Source organism: Salmo salar, chromosome ssa09, assembly GCF_905237065.1.
Source record: "Salmo salar chromosome ssa09, Ssal_v3.1, whole genome shotgun sequence".
In the NCBI taxonomy this organism is placed as follows: Eukaryota; Metazoa; Chordata; class Actinopteri; order Salmoniformes; family Salmonidae; genus Salmo; species Salmo salar.
The window spans coordinates 92,090,700-92,106,330 of NC_059450.1; the positions used below are offsets into that span (position 1 = coordinate 92,090,700).

Consider the following 15,631-nt stretch of genomic DNA (forward strand, 5'->3'; position numbering starts at 1 on the left):
AAGTACTTAAGTATAAATACTTAAAAGTACTACTTAAGTAGATTTTTTGGGTACCTGTACTTTACTTTACAATTTATATTTTTGACAACTTTTACTTTTACTCCGCTACATTCCTAAAAAAAATTATGTAATTTTACTCCATACAGGAAAATGGTCTAATTCACAGACTTAAAGAGAAAATCCCTGGTCATCCCTCCTGCATCTGATCTGGCGAACTCACTAAACACAAATGCTTTGTTTGTAAATAATGTCTGAGTGTTGGAGTGTGACCCTGGCTATCTGTAAATTTTTTAAACAATTTGGTTAATATAAGGAATTTTTAATTATTGCTACTTTTACTTTTGAGACTTAAGTATATTTAAAACCAAATACGTTTGGACTTTTACTCAAGTATGATTTTACTGGTTGACTTTCACTTTTACTTGAGTCATTTATTTTTACTCAGGTATGATTTTACTGGTTGACTTTCACTTTTACTTGAGTCATTTATTTTTACTCAAGTATGATTTTACTGGGTGACTTTCACTTTTACTTGAGTCATTTATATTAAGGTTTCTTTACTTTTACTCAAGTATGACGATTAGGTACTTTTCCCACCACTGAGAGGTACCCCCAAGTTCATCACATGCTGTCCCCTTCACAGCTCATCCTCCTCTCTCTTGCGCAGATGCCCGCAATTTGAACCGTGTGACGTCACCATGAAAAACCACACATAGACGCCCTAAACAAGGCATGTCAATGTTCTTGTACTTAGATACAAGCTGTAGTACAGCACTTGTTGCGGCTATAAGGAGACCACAAACTTGCTAGCAATAAAACAAGCCAGGAAAGCCAACTTTCTCCACACTTAACAACTCTGAATATCGTTTTTGCAACGTCAACATCTCAACTTAGCTACATGGTTGTCTTCTAGTTAAACAGGTAAATATCTGGACATGTTTTGTCTTGAAAATAGCGTTTGCTTTAGCTACTTATAGCTATCTAGGTTTAGTAGCTAACAGCAGTTTGTTGGTGTTTGACTGGAAAGCAGATCCAAAGAATTAAAAGCTAGCTAGCCCTTGATCATGACATTTATTGCAATTACATTACACATAGGAGTCATTGGATGAAAGCGTCTTCTTTATGGGGGAGTTTAGCCCCGAGGACAAATAAAGTCGGCTGCAACTTGTGTTAAATCAGTGTACACGGTGTATTTTGCATTCGTGAAATTATTTTTGATGTGATCTTAAAGTAGAGGTATTTAGCTATGTTTCTAGAACAGTAACGCAATTGAGAATCCATTCAAGTTTAAATGGAGTATTGGCTGTTTTGGCTTCCAGAGCCAATGCATCTTCCAAATGAACATGTAACAAAACAAGCAATGTGAAATATATATTTCAATAACCAAAGTTGTCAGCTAAGGTCCGAGTATTTTTATTTAACTACCTTTCGGTTACAAGTCCAACGCTCTAACCACTAGGCTACCCTGCCGCCCCGGTAACGTAGGCTCCTTTAGTCCATTATTGGGCTAGCTATGCTAATATAATATAGCTATGATTTAAAATACAGATTGCACCTCATACGGAAATAAATTACTGAGCATTTGCTGTGGTGTCATAGTTTTCTATTAAGCCAATGTGAGTAGAAATGTAACTTATAGAAACGTAATTTTCATTGAAAGCAAGTCTAAGTTGTAGATCTGTTCTATGTGAGCTGATTCTTTACTGCCCGTCTTTAAAGTTCGTTTTTGCGTCTTTTGCTTTCGGTTTTGTACACCAGCTTCAAACAGCTGAAAATACAACAATTTTGGTTATTGAAAATATATTTCACAGTGCTTGTTTTGTCACATAAACTATTAGTTTAGTAACCAGGAAATCAAATCAAAAATCTAATGAAATCATACTTTGTTTGTCACATGCGCTGAATACAACAAGTGTAGACCTTACTGTGAAATGCTTACTTACAAGCTCTTAATCAACAGTGCAGTTCAAGAAGAGTTAAGAAAATATTTACTAAATAAACTAAAGTAACACAATAAAATAACAATAACGAGGCTATATACAGGGGTTACAAGTCAATGTGCGGGGTACAGGTTAGTTGAGGTAATTTGTACCTGGGTGATTCTGCAACTTCGGGCACTTTGGCTCGGCAAGCTTTCAGAAATTTAAATGTATTGAAACACCATTTTACCATTATTATAATCGTGTTTGATTTGTCTAGAAATAATATCTGATAATGGCTGCGATCGTACTATTCAGGAATTTATATATTTTCGTCCTTTTTCTCAAACAGCCATAGACGAATGTCATTTCCATCACATCATTAAACATCCATTTTAGTTGAAAATGAAATATCATACAATTATTTTATAACACAATTATTTTATAACACATTTTTTTATACATTTGTACATTAACTTGCATTGAATATTATTTTAGGTGCTTTTTAAGGTCTTCCTAAAATGAATAATTCAACACAACGTCCTGAATGTATAAACTTGCCTTTGTGACAGCTGAACATATTTATTTATCATTAAAAAATAAGATATTTCCACCCAACCTTTTTGTGAGATGATGATAACAGCCATATGATTTCCATATCTAAAACAAATCAGTCAATGTAAATTATACATAATATACTCATTTACCTAAACATATGGGTGTGGTGGAAATGACAAGGTGTGGTGGAAATGACATCTATGTATGAAAACAATATTTTATTGCAAACATTTTGAACAATAACCATTGTAGAACATGTAAAAGTCAATATGCACAATGATCTTCTCTTTCCGCAGATTTATTTTTATTCTTTCAGTTTGGAGTATTGGTGTCGAAAGTTGTACATGTTCTACAATGGTTACCAACTTCTCTTTCAATCCTTTGGAAAGGTCCTCCAGTAGAATATGCAGTGTGCCACACATCTTTTCTTTTACTGTCAAATGTACAGTGAACTTCTCCATGTTTCCCCTCTTTATTTTTCCTTCACTCTCTCTTCAGCTTTGTTTTTCCACTCAAACCACCATGTCTGCTCACCCTCATCAAAGTCAGATGTTTTAAGCTACTTTGCTTGACAAAGGGAGAACTCTGTGTACATGCACTCTTTCTTCAGGTTCTCACAGCACAAAGACTCAATAAGGTTCTCATTGTTGCTGCAGCTGATCACTTTGTGATGCTGTAGTTTGTCCACCATGTACTGGAGGTTGGCGTGGGTTTTTCAGAGGCATGTGTCCCTATCCTGGACTGTTGGCTTGACAACCCAAAAAGGATGTATTTTAAAGAATTCATAGGACATTTTTAATCTCTGAATATTCCCTCTTAAAATCCTGATAAAGGTTCTGAATTGTGTCATTCAAGAAGCGCTTCTGATTTTTGTTCTTGTTCCTCTGTGTCCTTTTTCCCTGTTGTCATCACGTTGATAGAATCTAGTGATTTTTCTCTGTGGCTGTGCTAATTATGTTACACTGATTTTTCCTGGAGTATTGAATACTTGTTGGCCTGTTTTCATTTGCCCTCAATGCTTTAGCTGAAAATCCAAATTCTCTGTTTGCAGCTTTGACCAGGCCATACTCTCTCAGGATGTTGCCTCTGAACTTTTTTGAAGCCACTTGTTTGTCCTTGGCACTGTGCATTTTTTGATACTTTTGCTTTAACTCTGCAATGATGGCATTTTGAAACAATAAAATCCTTTTCAAGTTCTTCAGAGTTCCCTTCATTTTCTGTTTTGTCTTTGGGGAATCTTGTCTATCTATTTTCTTCATCCGTTGATCATTCCTTTTTTTGTATTTCTCAGTTTTCCGTTAAGCTTTATCAGGTTTGACATTTGTCATGCAAAGATCTCTGTTTTTGAGCGACCTCTTCCAACCTTTTTCCTTCCAGCAAATATTAGACTTCTCATTCCTGTTGCAGACGATGAGGAAGGGGTATCAGGGTGTGCATCAGGGGCAGGTAAGTTAGGGGCAGGTATGTTAGCCTCATATTCTGGCAGCAAGTCATCTGGTGACTGAGGTGGTGTGGTGCCTGATGGGTAGGTCTCCATTGTAACCATTCTCTTTAAAGTCTGTCTTCTATTCCGTTGGTTACATTTTCATTGCCATCTCTTGCTTCTTTGTTCTCGCTTTGTAAGCTCAGAGATAGATATCACTTCTCCCCTCTCTTTTTTCTTCCAGTATCTCTCCCTGTCTTTTTGCAGATGTTCCTGGTATCGTATAGGATCATTTTTTATTTTGTTTTTATGTCTGTGACCTCTGTGCTGTCCTATGTGGCATCTTCTAAAAATAAAGAAGTACTACTTACGTTTTCCAATTATGCACACCTTGGAGCTATTTTCTAGATTAAAGTAATTTAAAACATGATTAAAAAAGCCTAAACTAAAAGTAATAACATAATGGATTTCTGTCATTTCCACCACGTTCTGTCATTTCCATCACAGTTAAGTTTGTGATGGAAATGACTGTGATGGAAATTATGCAGATTTTTTATAAAATCCCCAAAATTGAGCCTGAGGACATAGAAGTTCTTGTAGTTGCAGAATTACCCACCTGTAGGTAGGGGTGAAGTGACTAGGCATAGATAATAAACAGCGAGTAGCAGCAGTGTACAAATCAAATTGAGGGGAGGGGGGTGTCAATGTAAATAGTCCGGTGGCCATTTGATTAATTGTTCAGCAGTCTTATGGCTTGGGGGTAGAAGCTGTTAAGGAGCCTTTTGGTCTTAGACTTGGCGCTCTGTTATCTCTTGCCGTGAGGTAGCAGAGAAAACGCTTGGGTGACTGGTGTCTCTGACAGTTTTATGGGCTTTCCTCTGACACACCTATTATATAGGTCCTGGATGGCAGGAAGCTTGGCCCCAGTGATGTACTGGGCCAATATGCACAACCCTCTGTAGCGCCTTACGATCAGATGCGAAGCAGTTGCTATACCAGGCGGTGATGCAACCAGTCAGATGCTCTCGATGGTGCAGATTTTGAACATTTTGAGGATCTGGGGACCCATGCCAAATCTTTTCAGTCTCCTGAGGGGGAATAGGTTTTGTTGTGCCCTCTTCACAACTGTCTTGGTGATGTGGACACCAAGGAACTTGAAACTCTCGACCTGCTCCACTACAGCCCCGTCGATGTTAATGAGGGCCTGTTCGGCCCACCTTTTCCTGTAGTCCACGATTATCTTCTTTGTCTTGCTCACATTGAGGGAGAGGTTGTGGCAGAGCGATTTCTGCATATTGCATCTTATTTTACTAACCAGGAAATGGCAGAGCGATTTCTGCATATTGCATCTTTAATGTTAGAAATGCCAATCCCAAAAATACTATTAAGCTATGTTACGTAAAGCTAACCAAAGGACTTTCCTGCCATGACTAGCTAACCTAGAGGAGTCCTATGATGTAACTTGTCTGAGGTAGCTAGTCCTGACAGCCCTAGAGGTGTCCAAATTGCGCATACAGTGACCCACCTGTCTTGTCAGTCGTGATCATCTATTATGGCTTGGGGGTACGGATAGGATTCCATTCACTATATAAACATCCTTTATGTCATTATATGAATTATAACAAGAGATAGCTAACTAGGTAGGTTCCTTGTAGCCAATGTTCCCTCTAAGCTGCATGCGGGCGAAGCACGGGATTGAACTTCACTCAGTTGTCCCCGTTAGTTAACACTATCAACGTTTCCCTTTACTGTGGAAATTGTGATCGAATCAACGTATTATTAGCCACTTTCAATGTAACATACCCGAAACAAACCAAACTATGCAAGACTTAGTATGCAAAACTAACTTTGCAAGAGATGTTGTTGTAGGCAGAATGGATCGGAGTAGGATTCTATTGCATTGACAGGCACGACTCAGGCCTGTACTGTAAACAGACCAGTGCACCATAACCAATCAGAGCTGTGGTAGGCTTATATGCAAATAGACCATTGCCATATATGGATCTGTGCCATTCACTTTGAACTGGACTGTGTTTACAGCATGAGCGGTCGTCAGTAGATGCACTTGTTTTGAGATCAAAGCCAGAGTGTGTACATGTGTTCATATCCTTCGAGTTATTAGCCCAGTTATAGATCATGTGTAGTCAACAATGGGGGGAGTGATTGCTTCCTACAAAATGTGTGCATTTCTGGACATCTTTGAAAAACAAGTCAGTGAAGGAGTTTTTTTTATGTCTTAAAGGGGCAGTGTTGTATTTTGAGATGGGCTTGAATAAGCTAAGTAGGCTACAGGCAGAGGGTAGCATAATTTGTCTGATTCTCTGTAATAATGCTATGGGAATAATGATGCATTTTATTTTGTAAAGTAGTTTCTTGCATCAAACAACACAACATTTTCAGTCGCCTCCTTGTCTGAAGGACAAGTAAATAAACAGGTTAATGTCAAGCCATGCGTGTTTTTTCAAAAGTCTCAAGGAATGTAGACCTACATTGAACACCACACATTGGCTGATACTGTAGACTGAATGATTGAACAGCTAATTCCATGTTAAAATGTTATGGGAGACATTCTCTCCATTGTTTTTTATGGTAGGCCACTCTGGTATGCCTACATTATGATCAAATAGCCATAGTATCAATCAATCAAATGTATTTATAAAGCCCTTCTTACATCAGCTGATGTCAAAGTTCTGTACAGAAACCCAGCCTAAAACCCCAAACTGCAAGCAATGCAGGTGTAGAAGCACGGTGGCTAGGAAAAAACTCCCTAGAAAGGCCAGAACCTAGGAAGAAACCTAGAGAGGAACCAGGCTATGAGGGGTGGCCAGTCCTCTTCTGGCTGTACCGGCTGGAGATTATAACAGAACATGGCCAAGATGTTCAAATGTTCATAGATGACCAGCAGGGTCTAATAATAATCATCATCATCATCATCATCATCATCATAGTGGTTGTCGAGGGTGCAACACGTCAGCACCTCAGGAGTAAATGTAAGTTGGCTTTTCATAGCCGATCATTCAGAGTATCTCTACCGCTCCTGCTGTCTCTAGAGAGTTGAAAACAGCAGGTCTGGGACAGGTGAACAGGTCACGGTTCCATAGCCGCAGGCAGAACAGTTGAAACTGGAGCAGCAGCATGGCCTGGTGGACTGGGGACAGCAAGGAGTCATCAGGCCAGCTAGTCCTGAGGCATGGTCCTAGGGCTCAGGTCCTCCAAGAAAGAAATAGAGAATTAGAGTGAGCATATTTAAATTCACACAGGACACCGGATAAGACAGGAGAAATACTCCAGATATAACAGACTGACCCTAGCCCCCCGACACACAAACTACTGCAGCGTAAATACTGTAGGCTGAGACAGGAGGGGTCGGGAGACACTGTGGCCCCGTGCGACGACAGGGCCAAGATCCCCGGACAGGGCCAAGCAGGCAGGATATAACCCCACCTACTTTGCCAAAGCACAGCCCCCACACCACTAGAGGGATATCTTCAACCACCAACTTACCATCCTGAGACAAGGCCGAGTATGGCCCACAAAGATCTCCGAACACCGTAACACATATGAAAGCAAAATAAAGGCAGAGGATGTGTCAAATATACTCGAAACGGGAATGTTTACTGGTTGCTCAGGCGGTAAAGGGGAAGTCAGATGTGTGGAATACATTTGACTAGTTGTGGAAAATACTGGAGATAAAGAAGTTAAGGAGCAAGCGCTGCATGCGTATTATGTGTGCCAAACAGCTGCTATTAGATAACAATATAATTTACCTGACCATTTGGAGCAATGTAAGCAACACTAAATAAATTATGTTTTTTTGTGAAGCCTTTATTACAGCAAAGACTAAAAACAGTCACATTCATTCGTGAATGCAATTTATAAAATGGAACGGTTTATTTATTGTTTACGCTAATAATTCAAGGGGCGCTTTATCATTAATGACTTGTGATGACATGAACAAATAAATGATTGATTAATACAGTAGCCTATATAAAAGTATTGAAATATAGGCCTAAGTAAGTTACGGTATTAAGACTGAACAGAATGCGCTGTTAGGCCTATAGCTCAATGGTGGCCATACCAGGCTGTTCTATAAGCTTACTAATTATAATGACATTACTTATTATTATAATGATGATGATCATCATAATAATAATAATAATAACAATAAGAATGAGATCAAGAAAAGGAGGGTTATTATTAATATATTTTTTTCTGACAATTTGGAACAGTGTAAACAACACTAAATAAATTATACCAGAGAGGCTGTTCTAACAAAAAAAGTGTAAAGCCTTTATTACAGTATAGCAAAGATTAAAAACGGATGAATTTGTGAAATTGTTTATCCAACATGTTGTGGTTGCGTGAGGCTTGGTGCTCAGGGTGATTCCCACCGATGTAGGCTATTAAACAAACACTCAAACAGGCAACAGAAACAGGGTCCGTCTTATTTCTGTAGATATACAGTTGAAGTCTGAAGTTTACATACACTTAGGTTGGAGTCATTAAAACTAATTTTTCAACCACTCCACAAATTTCTTGTTAACAAACTATACTTTTGGCAAGTCGGTTAGGACATCTACTTTGCGCATGACACAAGTAATTTTTCCAACAATTGTTTACAGACAGATTATTTCACTTATAATTCACTGTATCACAATTCCAGTGGGTCAGAAGTTTACATACACTAAGTTGACTGTGCCTTTTAAACAGCTTGGAAAATTCCAGAAAATGATGTCATGGCTTTAGAAGCTTCTGATAGGCTAACTGACATCATGTGAGTCAATTGTAGGTGTACCTGTGGATGTATTTCAAGGCCTACCTTCAAACTCGGTGCCTCTTTGCTTGACATCATGGGAAAATCAAAAGAAATCAGCCAAGACCTCAGAAAACAAATTGTAGACCTCCACAAGTCTGGTTCATCCTTGGGAGCAATTTCCAATCGCCTGAAGGTACCACGTTCATCTGTACAAACAATAGTACGCAAATATAAACACCATGGGACCACACAGCCGTCATACCGCTCAGGAAGGAGACGTGTTCTGTCTCCTAGAGATGAACGTACTTTGGTGCGAAACGTGCAAATCAATCCAAGAACAACAGCAAAGGCAGTAGGGGAAGATTCTGGAGGAAAAAGGTACAAAAATATCTATATCCACAGTAAAACGAGTCCTATATCGACATAACCTGAAAGGCCGCTCAGCAAGTAAGAAGCCACTGCTCTAAAACGGCCATAAAAAAGGCAGACTACGGTTTGCAACTGCACATGGGGACAAAGATCGTACTTTTTGGAGAAATGTCCTCTGGTCTGATGAAACAAAAATAGAACTGTTTGGCCAAAATGACCATCGTTATGTTTGGAGGAAAAAGGGGGAGGCTTGCAAGCCGAAGAACACCATCTCAACCGTGAAGCACGGGAGTGGCTGCACCATGTTGTGGGGGTGCTTTGCTGCAGGAGGGACTGGTGCACTTCACAAAATAGATGGCATTGTGAGGAAAAAAAATTATGTGGATATATTGCAGCAACATCTCAAGACATCAGTCAGGAAGTTAGAGCTTGATGACGAATGGGTCTTCCAAATGGACAATGACCCCAAGCATACTTCCAAAGTTGTGGCAAAATGGCTTAAGGACAACAAAGTCAAGGTATTGGAGTGGCCGTTACAAAGCCCTGACCTCAATCCTATAGAAAATGTGTGGGTAGAACTGAAAAAGCGTTTGCGAGCAAGGAGGCCTACAAACCTGACTCAGTTACACCAGCTCTGTCAGGAGGAATGGGCCAAAATTCACCCAACTTATTGTGGGAAGCTTGTGGAAGGCTACCCGAAATGTTTGTCCCAAGTTAAACAATTTAACGGCAATGCTACCAAATACTAATTGAGTGTATGTAAACTTCTGACCCACTGGGAATGTGTTGAAAGAAATAAAAGCTGAAATAAATCATTCTCTCTACTATTATTCTGACATTTCACATTCTTAAAATAAAGTGGTGATCCTAACTGACCTAAGACAGGGAATTTTTACTAGGATTAAATGTCAGAAATTGTGAAACTGAGTTTAAATTAAGTTGGTTTCCTCTCTCTTCACTTTTCTTTGACAGTTAAGGCAAGGGCTGTTTTCTCGTCCTCTAACTTCGCTGCTGCCTCCGCCACATTGTTCTCAATACCGGTAAGGCTTGTTAACTTAGCTATTATTCACATAGCAACATGGTCTAGGAAAAGGTGCCAATTCAACAGCCCACTGATGTTTCAGAACCGCGGACAGAGACCGCTATCCAACGCTTGAGAAAACACATCAGTTATAATATAGATGATATTAGTGTTGTGTCATTGTTCTTACCTAATATAACCATATAAATGTTCAGTAGCACGTCTTAGACGTATGGACTGTGCCACCCCCACGGCCTCCGTAATGGATCAGTCCAATCAGACAGGTGTCTTATACACCATGATGTTTTGGGAGGGGGGTATTTTTTGGTACTGCTCGACTAAAGAAATCTTGGTTGACCAACAGCCCATCGACTAAACAATGGACCAGTCCACTAAATGGGGTCAGCCCTAATGTAATATTTACTGCCCTGTTTTCTTTTTCTCTCTCACCGTGGGAAACAAGATACTTGTCATGCGCTCAGAAGTAGTCTCTGACCTGCTTGTATTCTTTCTGAAATGTGAACTATTTTCTTTGTTTAACCATGCTATTTCCTTGTTGGTTCCCAGACTAAGGACTCACCATGACGCTGAAGGCCAAGCTGAGCTCAGTATGTCTGGGTGTAGAGGGGATGACCTGTGGTTCCTGTGTTCAGTCTATTGAGCAGCGCATTGGGGGTCTGCCTGGAGTCGTACACATCAAGGTGGGTCCGGTATACACATAGGGACTCCAGTCATTATGATTTTTAGTCCAGGAATAGGCGCCGATCTGGGAAACAACGATAGGATAGGTCTATGTGTAACATGTAAACCTACACATCCTTCAGATCCTGTAAAATCAGTTGGATGTTTTCACCCTTAAAGCTTTGTGTTCATCAATGTCACCTTTGAACTTTGAAACAGAATGTCTTCGAACTGCCAAGTCTGCATTTCTAACATAGACTTGACACCATTGTACAATTTCCAGAAATGTAAAATAGCTGAGTTTGCTAAAAAATTATAATAATAATGTAAAAACAGGTTTCAGAACATTATAAAAACTAGATGGGAAACTAACTAACTAGCTAGAATTTAGAAGGCAGCAATAACGCTTCCTATTTATATGTTACCAACCATCATTTGTATTTCATTTGACAAATGTCACCCAACTCAATATCCTGGCTGATTTCCAGGCTGCATCACAAATCTCACCCTATGCCCTACATAGTGTACTACTTTTGACCAGGGCCCATAGGTTCAACTATTTAGGGAATAGGGTGCCATTTGGGATTTAACCTCACCTCCTCCTCTCCCCTAAGGGGTTGGCTGGTTTATATAGCTTAATTGAAGATTAACAGTGATCCGTAATTCTGTGTAGCAGCTCTGAGAACGTTCTAGATGGCAGTAGATGTGGCCTTCTCTGTGTGTTTACCCCTCAGGCACAGGTTAATGAGGATACCATGTGACGGCGTTGTTCCTGACAGACAGCTGGTCTTTACAGGACTGTCATTGGTCATTGTGGGTCGATAACTGGCTGGAGGGTAGCAGACAGAGGGTCGTAAATGTCATTCATTCCTTACAAGGGGGACGTTAATGTGTGTTATTGTAAAGAACAGTACATGACCTTTAAGGTAGGGTTTAATAGATTTTTGTTTCATGTGGACTTTAGGCCTATAGGATAGTTTGTTTTACTAGTGTCAAAGTTAAATGAAACTGTATGAGGAAAGGACGGTCTCTCTCTCTTTTTCACTCTCGCTCTCTCCCTGACACAGACACACACACACACACACACACACACACACACACACACACACCTAGGAAAACATAGATCATCTCTGGCATCTGTGCATACACACTTCCCTCCTGTGTTTTTAACTCGCAGTTCAGTCAGGGCTGAGTGGTCAGGTGATGGCGTCAGTTAATCGTGTGTGTGTGTGTGTGTGTGTGTCTGTGTCAGGGAGAGCAATGGGTTCATTGTATTGCTACTGGAACATGCTGGAAGGTCAATGCACTCCTCCTCTTTATATAGATTGTAAGCTGAGGTGTATGTCCATGTCTCTCTGTTAGGCCACTCCTTCCTGGAATGATATGCCTGGAGTTTATCCTGGTCATGTGACCTGACCATGAAAAACAGCCCCTGGTTGGAGGTTATAACCTGGGGTCTGGAGTTTGGCTTTATCCATTGTGTTTCACGAGGATTATCTTCAGACTACTTGTTTATGTGGAATAGATTTTATGTCCTATTGATTGTTGCTTAGTAACGGTTTAGTAACCCTCTCAGTGTATGTGATTACAGCCCATGCCATGAATCTCAGAATCGTGCTGATTTCAGGCCTCCCGAGTGTCGCAGTGGTCTAAGGCACTGCATTGCAGTGCTAGCTGTGCCACTAGAGATTCTGGGTTCAAGTCCAGGCTCTGTCGCAGCCGGCCATGATCGGGAGACTCATGGGGCGGCGCACAATTCGCCCAATGGGGCAGGCGCAGTGCATGCTGACACAGTCGCCAGGTGCACGGTGTTTCCTCCGACACATTGGTGTGGCTGGCTTCCGGGTTAAGTGGACATTGTGTCAAGAAGCAGTGCGGCTTGATTGGGTTGTGTTTAGGAGGACGCACGGCTCTCGACCTTCGCCTCTCCCGAGTCCGTACGGGAGTTGCAGCGATGTAACTACCAATTGGATACCACGAAATTGGGGAGAAAAGTAAATTAAAAATAAAGAATCGTTACACAGTAACCGTGACATGACAATTTTATGGCTGCGATATAATTCTATTTAGTTTCAAGGCCTTGTTTTAGAAACTGCATTACTGTACATTGGAATTACACTGTCACTTCTGTTGATACAGTATAAGGTGTTTTCATTCTTCAGTTTGTTTGACATACATATTTTCTGGTAGGTGTCTCTGGAGCTGAAGAATGCCAGCATCATCTTCGACCACAGTCAACACACCCCAGAGTCCCTGGCGGAGGCCATCGAAGACATGGGGTTTGACTCCATCCTCTCAGACACTACCACAGCCTCCGAGGTCCCCACAGACACCCAGCTGTTCCCCACCCCAGCCCTTCTCACCCCCGAGGCCCAACAGGAGGCTCTGGCCAGGCTAGCTCAGCTCCAGGGGGTCCTGGAGGTCCAGGAGAACAAGGACCAGAGGGGGGTGTCCATTACCTTCATCCCTGCCCTGATCGGTGCACTGCAGCTGGGGGAGGTGGTTAGTAGCTTGGCCTCCTTCCTGGAGGTCCCTACAGAGGAATCCCTAGTCTCAGTCCCAGACCCTGTCCCAGCCTCTATCCCAGCCCTGGTCCCAGGTTTAGCCCCTGTCCCAGCCTCTGTCCCAGCCCTGGTCCCAGGTTTAGTCCCTGTCCCAGCCTCTGTCCCAGCCCTGGTCCCAGGTTTATCCCCTGTCCCAGACCCTGTCCCAGCCTCTGTCCCAGCCCTGGTCCCAGGTTTATCCCTTGTCCCAGCCTCTGTCCCAGCCCTGGTCCCAGGTTTAGCTCCTGTCCCAGCCCCTGTCCCAGCCCTGGTCCCAGGTTTATCCCCTGTCCCAGCCCCGGCCATCTCCTCACAGGTGAAGATGGGTATCGAGGGCATGGTCTGTCTGTCCTGCACCACCACTATCGAAGGAAAGATTGGCAAACTGAAAGGAGTTGAGAAAATTAAAGGTGACTTAGTTACCTTGTATTGCGTAGTAGTCATTATCATTTGATCGTAGTAGTCACAGGTTTTACACTGAAGGTCATTATCATTTGATCGTGACTCATTGAGTGCTGACCTGGTTACAGGTCCAATTCAACAGTCTGTATATCAATATCAAGTCATTTCTAGGTAACAATTACGTACCCTACTGTTATTGTTTTCAATTTAAAAGAAACAAAAATAAACAAAAATAGCTTCTTAGCAAAGAGCAATTTCTCAAGCATGAATTTGCTAGGACTGTCTGGGAGTGGTCTGAGTAAGGAGGGGAAAACTGAAAGGTTTTGGAACTCTTTATTGGACTAACTAATTTACCACCTGGTGATGTCACCAGGCAGGCCAAAATTTCATCCCATCAAAACAGGCAGAAATTTCAGGTGGTCTTTTAAACCCGCGCTTTTCACAATTTCACAGTATTATTCCAACCTCATACAGTTGAAGTCGGAAGTTTACATACACTTAGGTTGGAGTCATTAAAACTCATTTTTCAACCACTCCACAAATTTCTTGTTAACAAACTATACTTTTGGCAAGTCGGTTAGGACGTCTACTTTGTGCATGACACAAGTAATTTTTCCAACAATTGTTTACAGACCGATTATTTCACTGTATCACAATTCCAGTGGGTCAGAAGTTTACATACACGAAGTTGACTGGGCCTTTAAACAGCTTGGGAAATTCCGGAAAATTATGTCATGGCTTTAGAAGCTTCTGATAGGCTAATTGACATCATTTGAGTCAATTGGAGGTGTACCTGTGGATGTATTTCAAAGCCTACCTTCAAACTCAGTGCCTCTTTGCTTGACATCATGTGAAAATCAGCAAAGACCTCAGAAAACAAATTGTAGACCTACACAAGTCTGGTTCATCTTTGGGAGCAATTCTCAAACGTCTGAAGGTACCACTTTCATCTGTACAAACAATGGTACGCAAATATTAACACCATGGGACCACGCAGTCGTCATACCGCTCAGAAAGAAGACTTGTTCTGTCTCCTAGAGATGAACGTACTTTGGTGCGAAAAGTGCAAATCAATCCCAGAAGAACAGCAAAGGACCTTGTAAAGATGCTGGAGGAAATGGGTACAAAAGTATCTATATCGACACAACCTGAAAGGCCGGTCAGCAAGGAAGAAGCCACTGCTCCAAAACCACCATAAAAAAGCCAGACTACGGTTTGCAACTGCACATGGGGACAAAGATCGTACTTTTCGGAGAAATGTCCTCTCGTCTGATGAAACAAAAATAGAGCTGTTTGGCCATAATGACCATCGTTATGTTTGGAGGAAAAAGGGGGAGGCTTGCAAGCCCGAAGAACACCATCCCAACCGTGAAGCACGGGGGTGGCAGCATCATGTTTGGGGTGCTTTGCTGCAGGAGGGACTGGTGCACTTCACAAAATAGATGGCATCATGAGGAATGAAAATGATCTGGATATATTGAAGCAACATCAGTCAGGAAGTTAAAGCTTGGTCGCAAATGGGTCTTCCAAATGGACAATGACCCCAAGCATACTTCCAAAGTTGTGGCAAAATGGCTTAAGGACAACAAAGTCAAGGTATTGGAGTGGCCGTTACAAAGCCCTGACCTCAATCCTATAGAACATTTGTGGGCAGAACTGAAAAAGTGTTTGCGAGCAAGGAGGCCTACAAACCTGACTCAGTTACACCAGCTCTGTCAGGAGGAATGGGCCAAAATTCACCCAACTTATTGTGGGAAGCTTGTGGAAGGTTACCCGAAACGTTTGACCCAAGTTAAACAATTTAACGGCAATGCTACCAAATACTAATTGAGTGTAAACTGGGACCCACTGGGAATGTGATTAAAGAAATAAAAGCTGAAATAAATCATTCTCTCTACTATTATTCTGACATTTCACATTCTTTGTTACGGTTGTCGTAAGGATTAGACCAAAATGCAG

At 41.4% G+C, this 15,631-nt stretch overlaps 1 protein-coding gene across 3 annotated transcripts in view; it reads left to right on the plus strand.

Annotated features, from left to right (window-relative positions):
* Positions 1–739: 739 nt before the first annotated feature.
* The window catches only part of atp7a (ATPase copper transporting alpha), a 59,575-nt gene continuing 44,683 nt past the window's right edge, over positions 740–15,631 (plus strand). Inside the window, exons 1-4 of one of the 3 annotated variants that reach the window (XM_045724210.1) lie at positions 740–921; positions 9,998–10,065; positions 10,614–10,747; positions 12,918–13,680. In XM_045724210.1, the coding sequence (XP_045580166.1) occupies positions 10,628–10,747; positions 12,918–13,680 (883 nt within the window). In that variant the 5' untranslated portion in view covers positions 740–921; positions 9,998–10,065; positions 10,614–10,627. The remainder of the gene's footprint in view (positions 922–9,997; positions 10,066–10,613; positions 10,748–12,917; positions 13,681–15,631) is intronic. The other 2 variants (XM_045724212.1, XM_045724211.1) reach the window with 2 other exon arrangements.